We start from the raw sequence: 16,728 nt of genomic DNA, 5'->3' as shown, positions 1-16,728 counted from the left end.
AATGTCCGTAACTTTGTTTTTGGGGAAGAGAAGTGAAACTCTAAATAAATTTATTATGACAGAATCAACAGAGATATAGTAGAAGTAGTAGCAAAAAGGGGATGATTGCGAGAATTGTAAAATTAAAAAAACAAAATTTACACCAGCTGGTTCAAATAGCTGGAGATGTTGAGTAAATTAGGCGGCATTGTGTTGAGTAAATTATAAAATGGAGTACGGTGAGCATCACCGAGAAAGGTCAATCCCGGGTAGTCGATAGTTAAGAGTTATTGATATGGTAGATCAGGTACGCTGGGAGACCGTAAACACCAAAACCCATTGCTTTAGCCATCTTGGCAAAGCCCTCAGTTTCGACTTGATGTTGGTAAGAATAAGCAGGGAAATTGGCTCCCTCTCTGTGGACATTGGCTTTTACCAGAGTAAAAGTAGCACCCTATAGTTTCATATGTTAATCGCATACCAACAACACTAACACGATCACAGCTCATGATACTTACCACGCCATCCAATGGCACCTTATCTAATTTGTTGCCATGCGTGGGCATATCTACCATTAGATATCTGCCGGTTAGAAACTCAAAATATCCTAGAGCAGATATCAATAACTGTGTGCAACATCTAATATAAACTTGGTGCTACCTTCAAGTAGTACATATTCCTAACAAAAAGATAAACAAACATAAATAATTCGTTCTTCATGTAAATCAGTCTACAGCTTACAGGGTCCAATTGTGCTTGAATGGCTCTGGATTCATCAGTTTCTTGCCAGTTGTTCTTATCGTAGCCCCAGAATGAATTGTCTTCTGTCTCTCGAAGACAGTTTGGCACCACAACATCCACATCTACACTTTGAAGATCTTCTAAAATGGAATCAGGATATTGGATTACATCAACATCCAGCCATAAGACCCAAGCATGGTCTTGACGCAATGCTGCTGTTAAGAGATAGTTGCGAGATCTAGCCATATACGAACGACGTAGAGGCTGCAATTCGAAATTGTGTCGCTTATCCTCGGGTAGATCAAACTTGAAATCCTTTTCGTAGATTGTGATTGAATCATAGCGATTGTTATCTCGGTTCAAAAATTCGTCAGCTGTTGATCTCAAAATGTCCACGGTATCGTCTGTTGTATCTGAAACGAGGAATGCAATACTGATGAGGTGCTTTGGATATTTCATGTTATCAATGAGTTCAAAGTAGCGAGGAAGATATTTTGCTGCATTCTTGAGTGGTGTAAGAATCAAGACCTTTTCCTGTCTTGAGACAGATTGTGCAGTAGCTTGTAACTGGTTTAAATCAACAAATGTGGCCCTGCCAGCATTCATCTCTTCATTGCCAAATGCCACCTGATCTGTGGACAGTGCAATTGCTTCATTTACTGACCTTAGTCTACCGCCTGAGCAAGGATTGCTGAACCAAGTGCGAGAAAATGTGACAAACCCCAGACTGAAGAACGATAATAAGAACAATCCAATGAGGGCGATACGCTTATTGGGTCGACCAAAGCCACTAAACGGATTGCTGCTCTTGAGTGTTGACTTTTCCATCCTCTCTATCTCTCTTTTTATTGTGTATTTGTATGTATACGAGGGTAGAGATAGACGAACAAAAAGTAGAGAGAAAAAGAAGGAAAAAAAGAGGGAAGGAATAGGAATAGGGGACGAGATTTATAGTGCGTGCTTCAACCAGGAAAGAAAACAGAAGCATCAGATTTTTTCCATTCAGGTTCAAAAGTTTGAACGGCAGCAATTTAACCAACCAAGATGGGAGAATCATGTTGCATTTGCTCTTCGGCTTGTGCCTTAAATAATTGAGCCTTGGGCTCTGGTATAATGGCCACATCTTCATCGTTAATCTTGACTTCCATGCCTCTTTCTGGTGTGTAGAATTTGTCCTTGATAGGTTGTAGCAACACATTTAATTTGGGAGTAACTACCAGAATGTTGTTGGTGGGAATGGTGAGCCAATCGGCCTTTTCAAATGTCAAAGGTTCTAAACATAACGGGAAATTTAATAATGAAACCAACACATTTGACATGCTGTAATACCTGATGCTACAACCACAATGTCTTCTCTTCTATCGGCTTTGACCATGCGATAATGGCCAGGTCTATAGCATTCGAATCGCGTACCTGACGAGAAATAGAGTGAAGCTGCTTCTTCTGTTCTGCTGCTGATGTAACGAATACATACCACTGTTTGACCATCTGTCACCGCAAAATTCAACAGAGAAGGCTGATCTCGCACATGTTAGCATGAGGTTGCTGAAAAGCACATGTATGACATTACCTCAGTAATGTTGTATTCTTCAGCATACGCATTCAATTGAGCCACAGTCTTGAGCATGGCTTCCTTGAGTTCTTGGTGTTCAAACGAATTGGCATTTGGATTTTTCAACTAGATGGCCATAAATACTTATCCCTTCTCCATGCAGTCAATCTCACTTACAAAACTTAGGAACAGAGCAAAAGCCCATTCAGAATCTGTGCTGCCTTGGACAAACAAGAAGAGTTCATCCGGTAAAGAGCTCTGTAATCTACGCTTGAATTTGTCGAATTCTGCGATACCGCCATTATGCATCCACATCAAACGTCCAAAACTAGTGCTATTGTCAATACATGTTGCGGCAGCTGGGCGGATTGCTGTGATGTACTTACGACCAGGGGTGACAATTCGTTTCAGATACTGCTCCAGATGTACTAGCACGAACATGAGCAAACACAAGTGGGCTTCTAATCTTTTCGGCAAGTCTCACTAAATTGACATTGTTCCATGCTGGTGTTACTGATGTAAAAATGCAAGGCGTGATGGGATCGTGCTCTGTCTCTGGCGTTTCATTATCGTACCATCCTACACCAAATCCATCGCCTAAAATGCCGTCAGCCATCCAAACTGCTTCAAGGGATCCATGTCATTATACCGTTCAATGGTCTTCTGGTATCTAGACGTAATCGTGAATCAAACGATTGATTGACAATTGAGTGCTTTGGCCGTGTAATGAGCTGCAATGGATACAGAAATTAAGAGCTAGATCCTCGCTTAGTGAAACTCAACAACTTACATGAGCAAGAAGAATGGGCTGGTTTCCCTTGTATAATAAGAATCGACACATGGTATGGCTCAATGAAAGAAAAAGTAAAGATGAATGAACAAGGAAAAAATATCTCGTTTTAACAACTAACCAAGTATCTGATTGGTTTATGTACAAATGCTGTCATTTCCATCCATCCTCCCGACATTTCTATCGTTCCTTTTTTTAATCATCACAAACAAGGACATGCTGTTTCCTGGCAAATATCAAGTGACTTACATTATGAGCCAAATACCTGTGAAGATATATGTACTATCTAGTTACTTACTTGATTTGAGCATGTATACTAATTATCAAGATGGTGGTAGTATCATCCATGCGCTAATATCAAAAGACCGCTAAAGCCTAAGAGCTAACACCAAGATACAGATCTTGAAACAAAATGTAAGTAGATTTGCAAAAAAAAAAAAAAAAAAAAAAAAAAAAGAAAAAAGAAAAATGACCCATTGTTTGTGAATTTAGTTACTTTAAGAATTGACCTTATCCAGTGCTTGAAATTTACTTACCATCATAAAGACGACTTTATCTTATAATGTTTATACATATGAGTGTTTACGCTTCGGATGGCTCTCTACCTTCGCTTCGCTTCCGTAAGAACCAACCTGCGCAGCGACAGTTCGTGCTACCGATTGCTCTTGCTCATCTTACCGAGATACTACTACTATCATTATAACTCTCCACTTACACATGAAAACCCTTTATATTATCTGTGAATATAATTCTTATGTGATGCTCTGCATCCAAATACACGTAGCTACTTCATGTACGGGCAAGCAGCATACTAGTATTTCCCCTTTTTAATCAAAAGTGTGCCTGATACAGCAAAATCTGAGTGCATTTGAGCTGCGTTTTCTCGCGTTCAAGGCCGTTTTAGATCGTCAGTACGGTACCAAACAATTGCTCTCATCTGGCAGTTACTTATTGCCACCTTTGCTCAATTTTTTTGGGGATCAAAAAAACATGAACAAAAATCGACCAAAAAGCATGAGGTACCCCTCATGGTTTTCATCGAAAATCAAACGATCGCGTTTTTCACCTTGAAAATGGAGACTTTTACTATGGTATATCTTGAATCAAAATGTTACTATCGATCCAAAGCAACCTCTGAAATCATCTTTGTGGGACTTTGATATGTGAAATCTCAACTTTTTGACCAGAAACCTCTTTTCATATCTTCGTATATTGCTCAATAAGTTTATTCAAATCATCTATTTTACTTGGTATCATTGGATGCGCCTTGAAAAGTACTTCAAGAATGCATTAGGAAGCATAGAATGATCATCACAACTTGCATATCAAATTTTGCAGAATAGGTCGAATCATGTCCAAAAATTTTTTTTTTTTGTATGGAATGAAAGTTTTATTAAGTAGTTATGAATAAATAGTTAATAAAATCATTGTATAAATGGATCAAGTGTATACTAGGTAAAGTGACTTGCCATATTGTATCTTATGAGGTCTTATAAATCAATACTATCCATTTTGGACAGCTTATCCAGTTCTCTGTTGATATTGCTAACAACTGTTTGGGGCTCAAAAGGGGTACCACGGTAGTGTACGAAGAAATGGTGGGTCCAGATTATTCGGATTATGGTGGCAAAAAGGTCGAAGATGTTGATCTTGAGGTCCAGGTTGTAAATGTAGTATCTTGATAATGTCAGGTTCTGCATGTCTTTGTATATGCGGTGAGTGTTGATTGTGGTTGGGTAGCTTAGGTGTTCTTTAAAGACGGACTCCCAGACGTCGTGTTTGTTTCCGCATTCCATGAGAAGGTGTCTGGCATCTTCTACTTCGTTACATTGTATGCATCTGTTGTTTTCTATATCTTTGATTTGACTTTGGTATAGGAAACTTCTGCAGGGGACTTTGTTGTATATGATCTTGAGCCATAAATTTCGAGGTGACTGGTGCATATGTGATCTGTAGAATGCTTTCCATTGCTTGGGGTTGATGTTTTTGTTGTGATCTTTTGGCAGTTGTATAGGCAGTTGTTTGAGGAGCAGTTGTCTGATTATTTTGTTCTTGCAGAGCCAAATGATGTTGCTATCGTGCTCAAAATGTTGGATTAGACTTGTTGCCTCTTCCTGGTTGTTGGGAGTTGAGTTGTTTGGATGAAGCAGGTTGCTGAAGAAATCTTGAAGGTGTAACTGGTTGTTGTTGTGGTCTCTTTTGAGCTTGTACAGTATCTGCGGTGATTTGCATTCTTGTCTTGTCTTGTATTCGAGAGCTGTGTAATTAAGATTTGGCTTGAAAAAATCCTGCACTAGGCTTCTCTTGGCTGTAGGGTTCCTGAGGTAGTCAGTAGTTTCCAAGTCTTCCCAGTCCTTGTATATAGTGGTCAGTGGTAAAGTTAAACAAGTGTTGATATTGATGGGTGTATTGGTAAAGTCTGGTCGGCAGTTTTCAAGAAGACTATTCATTGTTTCAATAATCAGTTTCATGGCCCCATCTTTTAGGTTGTTCTTGTAGCTTCTTGCTTCTTTAAATATCAGTATGGTATCAATGTAAGGCAGGTTCGTCTCCATTTGTAGCGTATGTGACATCAATTGGTATAGGTACTGCGGGATTGTTTTGTGCTGGTCGTGGTATAGTAGTGCTGTGATATACCTCATTTGCAGGGTTTGTTGTTGGGCGCCTACATGTAGCAAACCTAGTCCTCCTTGGTCCTTGGGTAGGTAGTACACATCTTTTTTGATTTGCAGTCTCTTCTCATCCACTATGTATTGATATATGATGGAGTTGAGCTTGTTGATGGTTGCTTTCGGTAGAGGTGTCAGCCTGAGGACATGCCACAGTTTGGACAGGATAATTGTGTTAGCGACATTAGCTTTACCGTACATTGATATTTTCCTGGGCTTGAGGAATTCTACTTGCGCTTTGATCTTGGCGGTTAAGTCTGCAATGAAACAATCCCGTTGTTGTATTGTATAGTATATTGGATACCCTAGGTATTTGATGTACTCTGGGCTACTGTAGTCGAACCATTTCATTCGCTGTTGAGTGTAAGTTTTCAGTCTTGTACCGAAATACCCTTCCATTCTGCCACCATGTAGGGGAAACGCCAATGACTTGTCATAGTTGATCTTTGAGTTTGATGCCTTACCATACGTCTTGATGCATTCCTCCATTGCCATGTATTCCGTTCTTGATTTGACAAAGATGAGAATATCGTCCGCATAGGCCATGATCTTTGTAGGTGGTGGGGTGTTGAGCTGAATTGTCCTCTGTGGTGCTGGCTTGGTTGGTTGTATTGAGTATCCAGATATGTCTTGACTGTTGATGATTGATAGTATGAAGGGCTCTATTGCAAAGTTGAACAAGATTGGTGAAATAGAGTCTCCTTGTCGCAATCCTCTCTTCTGTTTGACTGGTTTGGTTAGAAATCCGTTCATGTTGATGAAAATCTCGTTGCCAAAAAACAGGTTTTCTATACATCTAATGAACTCCATTGGGAATCCAAACTTCTGGAGTACCTGAGCCAGGTAGTGTGGGTGCACTCGGTCGTAGGCTTTGTTGTTATCCAACATGACTCCCACATATTCTTCAAATTCGTCCTTGTTATTTCCCTTTGCTGTCTTGGCATTGTCCATCATCACTCGTAGGGCCATTCCTTGGTCACCAATGTATCTATCTTGCATGAACCCAGTCTGTACTTTGTTTATGAGTCTGCTTGCCACTGTCGTGATTCGTGAGTTCATGATCCGCGTGAAGACTTTACAATCTGTATTGATCAGTGTAATAGGTCGCCAATTGCTGAGATCAGATAAGTCGCCTTTCTTGGGCAGTAATACTACGCAAGCCTGTTGCCACGACTTTGGGAATATACCGAGCTTGATTGCGTCGTTATATACTTGGGTGATAATTCTTTGGCATATCGGTTGACTTGCTATGACATGTAAGATCTCGTATGGAAGTCCATCCAAACCTGGACTACTAGACTTGGGGCTCCTACGGGATCCCTCAAATATCTCTGCAAACGGAATGTCATCAATGATCTGATCGCTTTCCTCCTGGGAAATAAATACAGTAATGTGGTTCAGTATGCCTTCCATGCTATTTATATCGATCCGTTCAGGGCTATACAATTTGGAATAGAAGGTATGGACGGCATCCAGTTTCGACTTGGTGTCAGTGCACTCTGTTACAGTAGTTGGGTGCTTCAGCATGGGCATTGTCTTCGTTTCTAGTCGCCTGTCAATGGTCTTCTTGATGTATGCTGGCGAGTTTTCATTCTGCTCCATCCAGCGCTTGCCTGCTCTCAATTTGCTAATGTTGTACTTTTCTTCTTGGATTTTGCTGATCTCCTGGTGTATAGGTGGTAGTAGTGCCTTCAATGTTAGGGGCTCTTTTCCATAGAGTCGAAGTATTCTGTTCCTTTCACTGTTCAGTTGTTTCAATTTAGTCTCTCTCCATTGGTTGTGATGGCGGCAGAAATTTGTTGTAACTTTCTTGGCCATGTTCTTGATTAAATCCCATTTGACTTGTGCAGAAAGATCCGGGTCCAGCTTGTGTTGTACATAGTTGTTGATTTCCTTTGATAGCTTCTTGGTGAATCTCTTGTTTTTAGCCAGATGTGGGTTTGCTCTCCATATGCCTTTTCCATTGTTGCTCATTTCCACTGTCAGTGTAATCGTAATTAGAGCGTGGTCGGTGTATACATCGCTGAAGAATTCCACGTCCCCGTCGTGCATCTTTTTGTGAGTGTTGGTGCCAGCAAAGATGTAGTCGATTGTGGATAGGGTAACTCGTTCTCGCCGCTTTTGAATACAGGTATAGGTATACTTTTCACCTTTTGTGTTAATACAGTCATTCATATACCCCTTTACAAAGTTGATGAGATGTTTCGGTTTTGCTATGCGCCTAGTAGCGTGGTTTGATGAGCTGTCAAAGCTATAGTTAAAGTCGCCCGCCATTATCAGGTCAGGGATAATTTCAGGCATTGTTAGCAACATCTCTACTGTTCTCTTGTAGAATTGATTGCGTTGTGAGGTTTCTTCAGCAAATATACCTGAGCGAGCGTACAGATTCAAAATGTATACTGGTGGAATGGAGTTGTCGGCTATGGAGAGTTTTGCCAGGATCATTCTACCATCGTTAGATTCTTTGATTTTTTCCAGGTTAAGTGAGTTGTTGAAATTGATTATGGCACAATGTTGGGTCCATATTGCTTGGTGGTAGTTGAATTTGATCTTCATGTTGTCTGTTACTTCTTCAAAAGAGTGAGAAGGGATGTTGGTTTCTTGGCACAGTAGTATATTTAATTTCTTGTCTTTCAGCAGGCCAATAAAGGTGTCAGTAGTGTGTTGGTTGGTGTCCAAATGTAGGTTTCTACAGTTAAGAGACCCTACTTTGATGTTTAGGTGTTTAGTATTATTATTCATTTTTTTTCTATATATATTATTATTATTTTTTTTCTTTTTTTTTTCTTTTTTTTTTTTCTGGCTCAAGTTCTAATCCAACTTATTTAGCGGTGGCTTTCCGCTACCAGAGGTATTGGAAGAACCGGCTGCTTCGTTGGTGCTTGATTCATTCTTTTTTGTATTCTTTTTTTTTGAAAATGGGACAGTTTCCTGTTGACCATTTGGGGATATAGCATCATCCAGATTTCTCTTGGATTTCGATGGAGTGAGCTTGTCAACGTCAGTGAGCTTCAAAGTTTGGTTACTTCTGGTGGCGAGGCGAGGAGTAGATTGTGTGACAGATGGGGTAACATTGAACGGCTTCTTGTTGGCTAGTTCACTTGAGGAGCGAGACATTTTGACACCTTTGTCTAGTGAAGTGGACTTTTCAGTGTCGTTTTCTTCATTTCCTTGGGACTCTTCGACCTCTTCGACCTCTCCCATTTCCACTTCGTGATTTAATATTTCAAATTGGTTTTGAGATGCTGGTTGTTGTGGCTGACCTTGTTTCACAAGATCAAGCAGGTTGACTTCTCTACTGCTGGAATTTCTTCGTGACACCAACTGGAATTCATTCTCATTGGATCCAGGGGTAGACTTGCTTGATTTGGTTTCATTGCTATTCTCCGTTGATTTGTTGTTCCATGGGGCCACAGGACATTTCGCAATCAAGTGGTTAGGACTCTTGCAACGGTGACAGAGTCTTCTTCTTCTCTTGGGGCAGTCAAGTCTAACGTGCTCGTCCGTGTGGCAGTCGGTGCAGATAGGCTTCATCTGGGACCATACCAAGTGCAGATGGGCGCCTGGGAAACCTTCCAATTCAACTTGAGGGGTTAGGGAGTTTGCATAAGTGGACTCCTTTAATTTATCCCGATTAAGAGTAGCAAATCCTCTTCCAGTGAACCAGTCAGAGTCTCCACTCTTTGAGATACCAATGTTCAAGATATCGCCATATCTTTCAAATGTCTTGATCAAGGCTGGTTTCAATTCATCCTCTTCCATGAGTGGGATCTCAGAGATACCAATGTTGATTACGTTTGCAGTGTGATTCAGGGTCTTGTTGACTTCAATGACTTTTCCATTGACCTTGAACTCCTTCAAGAGAGCGTCGCGACAGAGGTTTTCAGTTGAGAACCCAAGTTCAATGGCCTTCTTCCTGTTTTTGCCAATGATCCTAGGCTTGAGACCTAAGCATTTGGGAAACTGTTCTCGCAGTACCTTGAGGAGAGTCGTGTCCTTGAACTCCATGCCCAAGAACTGAGCACAGTCGATGACGATAGAATTGCGTTCTTTAGCTTCAATGAATGTTGAGTAGGTGTTCAGAGGTTTGAATGTGTTGTTATCCACATCCGGCACAACTTCAAAGTTGTGTCTCTTCTGTTCCTTGAGAGCATCGGTAAAGGATTGGTAAGTAAATAGTTGATTGCTTGGATTATGGCTAGAATCCATTGAGCCACCTTGTGTGGGTGGATCACTGTTATCACTCTGTTTTTTAGCGGAGGAAGCCATGAATCATGTCCAAAAAGGTCAGAAACTAACAAATCAGAAAAAATTTGTTTGACGGAGATTTAACCAATTTTGGCTGAGGATGCTGCTGGCAGCATCAAGGCCTTTCTCAACAATCAAGACATTTCGTGTTGGGAAGCTCGTGTATATGCTATCAGCAGCTAGTGAGTGCCACAATAATAGCACCTAGTGTATAACAATGAACGATCTAGCGTTTCCAAATCACAGGTTGACCGGCTTGCGAGCATTAGCTTGACCGAAATGCTGGATATCTCGAGTAGCATTTCGTGTGAGGTTTTTCTCTGATTAAGGGAAGCCTATATGGGTAATGTGCTATTTCAGAATAGCTGTGCCAATGAGGGCAAACCTTCGAAAACATTGTGATGCCAAACAAATGATCGGTAATGCGCTTAACTTTAAGCATGCAACAATTGATCAAGTTTGTTTTAGAATACGCTCCTTTAGTATTCACTGAAGCGCCTTGAACTAAACGCTGATAAGCATTCTGAAGCTGTAAACAATGTGGACAAATATGGGCATATAAAAATTTCTTGATTTGTTTTGACAATGAAAACTTGCAGTCGTCCCAACCTTGGGATTATCCGTATGGTTGTAATAATGTAGGTCACTGTTTAGAACATTTCTATAAACACCGTTAGACTTGTTTGTTATGCCATCGAAGACGCAATGCAAATCACAATGTCTATGTCTGAGATGTTTACACATTATATTGCACACTAAAGGTAAACATAAACAATATACACTTTTATATATCAGTGCTATTGAGGAATGACATTAATTTTTGTTGCCTTACGTGGTTAAGAACGCATTTTAATTTAAGCGCATATATAAAGGGTTGATTAGTAATTCGTGAACCAGAAATTAGGTTTGATTATCATGGGGCGTTCATTATCATTAGCTTTAGCTGCATTACTTGTATCGTCATGCTTTGCTGCTCAAGTCAGCATTGTGCAAAGATTCGGTGGATATTTGTTTCCTCGTGCTGTCGAAACTGATATAGACGAGTGTCGTGAAACCAACGGTTATGAAAATGACATTGTAAGGCTATCATATTGACTTTTGCAACATAGGTATTAATGCCTTTGTGTAGCTGACTCGATTCACTGGTATTTTCTTTGGTAATTTCTACACTGGCGGTGGTACCGATATCTTGGGCGGTCTTGCTGTACAGGGCAATATGCATGCTCCCAATTACGTGGTGAATGCTAATCATGTAAGATGTCAAATGTATTATGTTCTAAATGTGATATTTACGCTACATATCCAACTACATAGGGTGCTGATTGTAGTGATCCTGGCTCATTTAACTCTTATAATCTCGTTGTCGGAGGCATTGTTGACACCTTTAATACTCATGTTCATGGTAATGCCTTTCTCAACTTGGGTGGAACAATCGAAGAAGTTTTGGAGTTGGATGCCGGCTGTTTTGTTACTGATCAATTAGGCACTGGCAACTTTGATTTTGACATCGTCAAGCAAATGTCGATCAAGTCCAACCAAGATTTTGCTACTCTTCAACCTACTATCGTGCTTGAGTCTGACGGTTCATTGACTGAGCTTCGTGAGGGGCAACTAGCCAACTATGAGATTATCACCTTCCATTCTTGTAATGGTGTTCTCTGTAGCTCATACCCTGACATTGAGTCAGATCCCTTTGCCATTCTATTCAGACAAGGCAATTGGAATGGTATCCAAGGCTCAGAAATTGATCCTGACAAGACTTATGTATTGAATGTAAGTATCAATATTGAACTGCAAACCAATATATTCTAATCTCTGGAGTAGATTCCTGTCAGAGATGGCGATACCATTGAAATTGATGGCAACAATCCAAGTAAGTTTGATCTGAATCGCTTGAGGCGCTGAACTAAACGTTCCATTTTATAAACTAGCCCTTGGTTTCAATCCTTGCAAATTGATTTACAATTTCTACCCAGTTGATGAAGCTGGTCAGTACGTCCCTGATGGCGAGTTTACTCTTATCCGTAGAACTGCCAACCAATTTTGGTGGTTTTACCTTGGCACCAAGAGGTATACATTGTAGAAGGGGTAAATCAATATACATACTAAGTCCTCATCTTCACTTACTTAGGGCACATTGTCGACGGCTCCGTAGGCAACTTCTCTGGTAATCTCATTGGCCTGGTATGCTATAAACCTTTGAGCATCTAAATACATTTCATTAAACTTATCATCGGTATTAGGACTATACCTGGGAGAACCTGAATGCAGGTGTAGAAATACGCGATTACACGTACGTACAAAAACGAACGAAAGGCTCATAAATATACAACTAACCATCTTTACAATGTATAGTGCTGCAGGTGGCAACTGTGATCAATACTTGGGTTGTGTACCTGTGCATGTCACTAGTGACCCTCCTGCTGTCTCCATTCCTTCAACAATTACTTCCAGCAGTTCAAGAACCAGAACCAGAACATGGACTAGCACGGAACCAATTCCAAATACATCTGAAACGACAACTGTAACATACTCACCAGCCCCTGAACCATCAGATGGTGTCATCGCCAGTGAATATAGCCCATGCCCTGCTGATTACACAGAGACAGTTACAAGTGTCACTACCACTACTACTTCTGTTGGCAATCTAATAGATACTACTACTTTAATTGTTCCTGATGTCACCGGTACAACCACAGTAAATGAAGGTATATTGACATTGACTGAGAGCGGCACTACCATCACAGCAATTATACAGGCAACAAAGACCAGAACTCTTGTGCTCATTCGACCTACTACCCGAGTTGAATACACCTGTTCAGACCCTGAATCTATTTGTGAATTAGAAACGAAGACTGTTAGAGAAGAATGCACGAAAGATTATGACCATGATCATCATCATCATCACCACGACAAGGACAAAAACCATGGCCGTGATGAAGATGAGTATGATGAAGACGATGAAGACGATGAAGATGACAAGAAAAAGTGGCACAAGAACGACGATGATGAAGAATACGACGATGACAAGCATTGGAAGGGCAAACAAGACTAAAACTACTAGATAAATCCCAACACTTATCATATATTTCAATAAAAAGGCATTCCGTATAGCTTCTGAAAAACGATCATTCATGCACTCTGCAAATTGCTGTACTATAACAGTTGATTCTAGTAGACATTTTTTTAATGCTCAAATCATGAGAGTGTAGAGGCTTTACTACCTTCTCGCAAACTCCAATACATTGAATCTTCTTTGTGAATAAAATATCGAATACATTGCTAACTTGAGGTTACGCTCCTTCAATCACCAGAATGATCAAGTAGTAGCATGAATGCATCTTGAATTAAGCGGTCGATCTATTATCCGATCGACAACAGGTTCATTTAAAGCCAGTGAAGTGTGTATATCTGTGTGGTTGTGTGATTGTAACACTTGGATTTCATTACTGACGTACTTTCATCTCTATACATTTTATTTTCCTTTTGTTATTGTTACCTCAAACACAGCATAATTATGGAGGGCGAGGGAACTTACTTGAAGCGTCAGTCGTATAGTTCGACGCCATCGAAAAACTATAACAACTATACAGCAGCTTCATCACCTTCTCAAAAAAGTCAATATAGATACTCCACAGGGGAATATCCAAAAACGAGCTCCAGAATATCCAGACGCTATGCCACTCCCGAAGAAAGCGATGCAGTATTTCCCATCTTCAATACGCCAACCAACATGTATTTACGAAAAGAGTTGAACTCTCAGCAGAGATACGCTCCAACATCACAGCAACAACAGCAGCCATCCGTGTACAATAACAGTTCCTCCACCAAGTATTACAGCAAACCAACTTATAACAGTAGCTCATTTGATCCTCTATCGAGCAAAGCATCCACAGCTTCCCCCGCATCGTAAGTATTCAGCTAAATGCATCTAGACAAACATCGACTCAAAGCCGCGTACTTTTTATTAGTGCAACATCTTCTTATCACACTGAACGCCAAGAGGTAGGTTCAAGCGATTGTAAAATTTGACTGAACACTGAAAAATTTAATTTCACATAGCCACCACCTACTCGACCTCTCATGAACAATGTCAATGGAACGGAAAGTCGATCCAACTTTAGTAGTGTAAGATCATGTCCAAACCATGCAAGAAATGATATCATCAACTCAACAATTTTCTTCAGATGTCAAATGGAACATCATCATTTTCGAGTACCTCCTCTGCCTCATCCACGAAGGATTTACTATTGGCACAGTTAGTCGACATGGGATTCAGTTTGGAGGCATCAAGAATCGCTATGGAAGCGAGCGGTAGTAATAATCTACAGGATGTGCTGGACATCCTTATTCAGAATGAGAAGGCAGAGAAGGTGAGCACTGCACGTCAGAGCAGTAGATCATCCTCTTCTTCAGACGAAGATCAGGATCCTCAATCACAGAAACAAAGCGAAGAGATATGGAAGAGACAGCAAGAGGAACGTAGACGAGAGTATTTGGAGCAGCTGAAGCGAAACAAGCCTACACCACCCAAACCCAGATTTACAAACAGTACCAGCTACACTAGTCAACCCAATGGTGCTGGAGCAGCATCACCATCATCATCGTCGTTTCATGCCACTTCGCCTACATCCTCCCATATACCTTTCCAACCATCTCCCAATGTGTCTGCTCAGCCCTCGCCCGTGCCTCCCCCAAAGCAACCCCCACAGGCGCCCGTTTCATCCCCAAAGACAACGACTACACAACCTTCACCTCAACCTCCATCTGATTCTGCGACAACATACGCAGACAAGGAAAGAAAACAAGGCAATTACTACTTCAACAAGGGACAATTTTTAGAGTCTGAATCGGCCTACACACTGGCCATCAATTCTTTACCTGTGGGGCATGGCGATATCGTACTATTGAGCAACAACCGAGCTGCTGCTCGATTGAAGCAAGGCAAATATCAAGATTGTCTCACCGATTGCTCAACAGCCATCGATATCGCTCGCAAACACATGCAGAGCAACACACCTATTTCGCCTATCATGAGTGCTACTTCTACCAATATGAAGGCACAGCTGATCAAGGCATTGCATCGAAAAGCGTGTGCGTTGGAGGGATTACGTTTATTTGAGGCCGCTATCCAAGTGTACGAAGAGTATGTTCGATTGGATGGTTCTCGCAGTGCACAAGTAACGCAGGGTATCATGCGATGTCAACAGGCCTTGCTAGACAGCAAAAAGAAGCAGCAGCAACCCCAATGGAAGCCTGCCACATCAACCAACGATGCTACAACTGCCTTCCCAGGCATTGATTTCAACATGTTTATTCCCAAGAAAGATCAAAAGACCCAGGCTCAATTAGACGAGATTAACAATAGCAAAGCTGTGAAAGAAATGCGTGATAGAGAAAAGAAGAAGGAGGCTGAGGATGCGGAAAGATTAGAGAAAGAGGATAAAGTCAATGCGCAAATTTCAGTGTGGAAGACTGGTAAAGACAAGAATTTGAGAGCTCTGTTGGGTTCTCTCGAATTGATTTTGTGGCCTGGCGTACAATGGAAAGGCGTGACGATGAGTGAACTATTAGATCCTAGAAAGTGCAAATTGACGTACATGAAGGCCATTGCAAAAGTGCACCCGGACAAGGTACATGAAATGATGTGGTTTCCATATATACTGTACTAATGGTTGTAATAGCTTCCAGCAAATGCTACCATTGAACAGCGTATGCTGGCTAGTGGTATCTTTACTACACTAAACCAAGCTTGGGATGTATTCAAGACAGAGAATAACTTGTAGTTTTATACCTATACCCACCCATATTATAATATAATAAATCTATCGTCCCTACACACTTTCGAAGCCTCAAAAAGGAAAGAAGTTGATCTTACAAGTGTTTCGGTAGACCGGCGCTATTAGGTGCGAGACTCAAAAGAAAATAGCATGTCTAAAGGTAGTTTTGTGTAATTCACCGCCTAGTTCCATTGGCTTCAAAAGCTATTATTGCATTCATGGCTAGAAAGGCACTGAATTTGCCTGCCAGCCCCACCAGTCAAAATTAATTCGAACCCAGACTCGCTGTTTGTTTCAGATTGGCCAAATCTTAATGCTTTTCGACTCGATTCAACTATTTTTGCAGATTCGACTAAATAAAATATGATAATCATCCTACGCTTCTTTAAGCTTTCTTGGAGTGCTTTTCAAGGCGCATCCAATGGTACCAAGTAAGGTAAATGTTTTGAATAAACTTACTGAGTACTATACGAAGATATGAAAGAGGTTTCTGGTCAAAAAGTTGAGATTTCACATATCAAAGTCCCACAAAGATGATTTCAGAGGTTGCTTTGGATCGATAGTAACATTTTGATTCAAGATATACCATAGTAAAACTCTTCGTTATCAAGGTCAAAAACACGATCGTTTGATTTTCGATGAAAACCATGAGGGGTACCTCATGCTTTTTGCTCAAATTTTGGCTATGTTTTTTGGTCCCCCAAAAAGTTGAACAAAGGTGTCAGAAAGTAACTGCCAGATGAGAGCAATTGTTTAGTACCGTACTGACGATCTAAAACGGCCTTGAACGTGAGAAAACGCAGCTCAAATGCACTCAGATTTTGCTGTATCAGGCACACTTTTGATTAAAAAGGGGAAATACTAGTATGCTGCTTGCCCGTACATGAAGTAGCTACGTGTATATGGATGCAGAGCATCACATAAGAATTATATTCACAGATAATATAAAGGGTTTTCATGTGTAAGTGG

At 40.7% G+C, this 16,728-nt stretch overlaps 6 protein-coding genes across 6 annotated transcripts; 2 read left to right on the top strand and 4 right to left on the bottom strand.

Moving 5' to 3' along the window:
* Positions 1-259: 259 nt before the first annotated feature.
* RLT1 (Mucoricin) lies at positions 260-1,548 on the bottom strand (the record flags this gene model as incomplete). The annotated part of the gene is made up of 4 exons (XM_064820347.1): positions 260-433; positions 498-586; positions 640-658; positions 721-1,548. The coding sequence occupies 4 exons, from the start codon at positions 1,546-1,548 to the stop codon at positions 260-262; spliced, it is 1,110 nt and encodes a 369-aa protein (XP_064684267.1).
* A 203-nt stretch (positions 1,549-1,751) lies between these two features.
* On the bottom strand, positions 1,752-3,113 carry STE4_1 (G protein subunit beta; the record flags this gene model as incomplete). Its single annotated transcript, XM_064820346.1, has 7 exons — positions 1,752-1,993; positions 2,050-2,236; positions 2,291-2,398; positions 2,450-2,600; positions 2,659-2,869; positions 2,922-3,003; positions 3,063-3,113. 7 exons carry the CDS (start codon positions 3,111-3,113, stop codon positions 1,752-1,754), a joined length of 1,032 nt encoding a protein of 343 aa, XP_064684266.1.
* Positions 3,114-4,552: 1,439 nt separating this feature from the next.
* ATC70_000939 (uncharacterized protein) lies at positions 4,553-8,473 on the bottom strand (the record flags this gene model as incomplete). The annotated part of the gene is made up of 1 exon (XM_064820345.1): positions 4,553-8,473. One exon carries the CDS (start codon positions 8,471-8,473, stop codon positions 4,553-4,555), a length of 3,921 nt encoding a protein of 1,306 aa, XP_064684265.1.
* A 69-nt stretch (positions 8,474-8,542) lies between these two features.
* ACBD5 (Acyl-CoA binding domain containing 5) lies at positions 8,543-10,000 on the bottom strand (the record flags this gene model as incomplete). Its single annotated transcript, XM_064820344.1, has 1 exon — positions 8,543-10,000. One exon carries the CDS (start codon positions 9,998-10,000, stop codon positions 8,543-8,545), a length of 1,458 nt encoding a protein of 485 aa, XP_064684264.1.
* An 894-nt stretch (positions 10,001-10,894) lies between these two features.
* On the top strand, positions 10,895-13,034 carry ATC70_000937 (uncharacterized protein; the record flags this gene model as incomplete). Its single annotated transcript, XM_064820343.1, has 8 exons — positions 10,895-11,056; positions 11,109-11,231; positions 11,294-11,752; positions 11,804-11,852; positions 12,008-12,049; positions 12,111-12,163; positions 12,223-12,272; positions 12,335-13,034. The coding sequence occupies 8 exons, from the start codon at positions 10,895-10,897 to the stop codon at positions 13,032-13,034; spliced, it is 1,638 nt and encodes a 545-aa protein (XP_064684263.1).
* A 462-nt stretch (positions 13,035-13,496) lies between these two features.
* ATC70_000936 (uncharacterized protein) lies at positions 13,497-15,765 on the top strand (the record flags this gene model as incomplete). The annotated part of the gene is made up of 5 exons (XM_064820342.1): positions 13,497-13,888; positions 13,951-13,984; positions 14,042-14,107; positions 14,167-15,612; positions 15,664-15,765. 5 exons carry the CDS (start codon positions 13,497-13,499, stop codon positions 15,763-15,765), a joined length of 2,040 nt encoding a protein of 679 aa, XP_064684262.1.
* Between the last annotated feature and the right edge of the window lie 963 nt (positions 15,766-16,728).

Source organism: Mucor velutinosus, assembly GCF_035048745.1.
Source record: "Mucor velutinosus strain NIH1002 chromosome Unknown tig00000041, whole genome shotgun sequence".
In the NCBI taxonomy this organism is placed as follows: Eukaryota; Fungi; Mucoromycota; class Mucoromycetes; order Mucorales; family Mucoraceae; genus Mucor; species Mucor velutinosus.
Note: the sequence above shows the minus strand (reverse complement) of the source record. Positions and strands in the feature narration are given on the sequence as shown.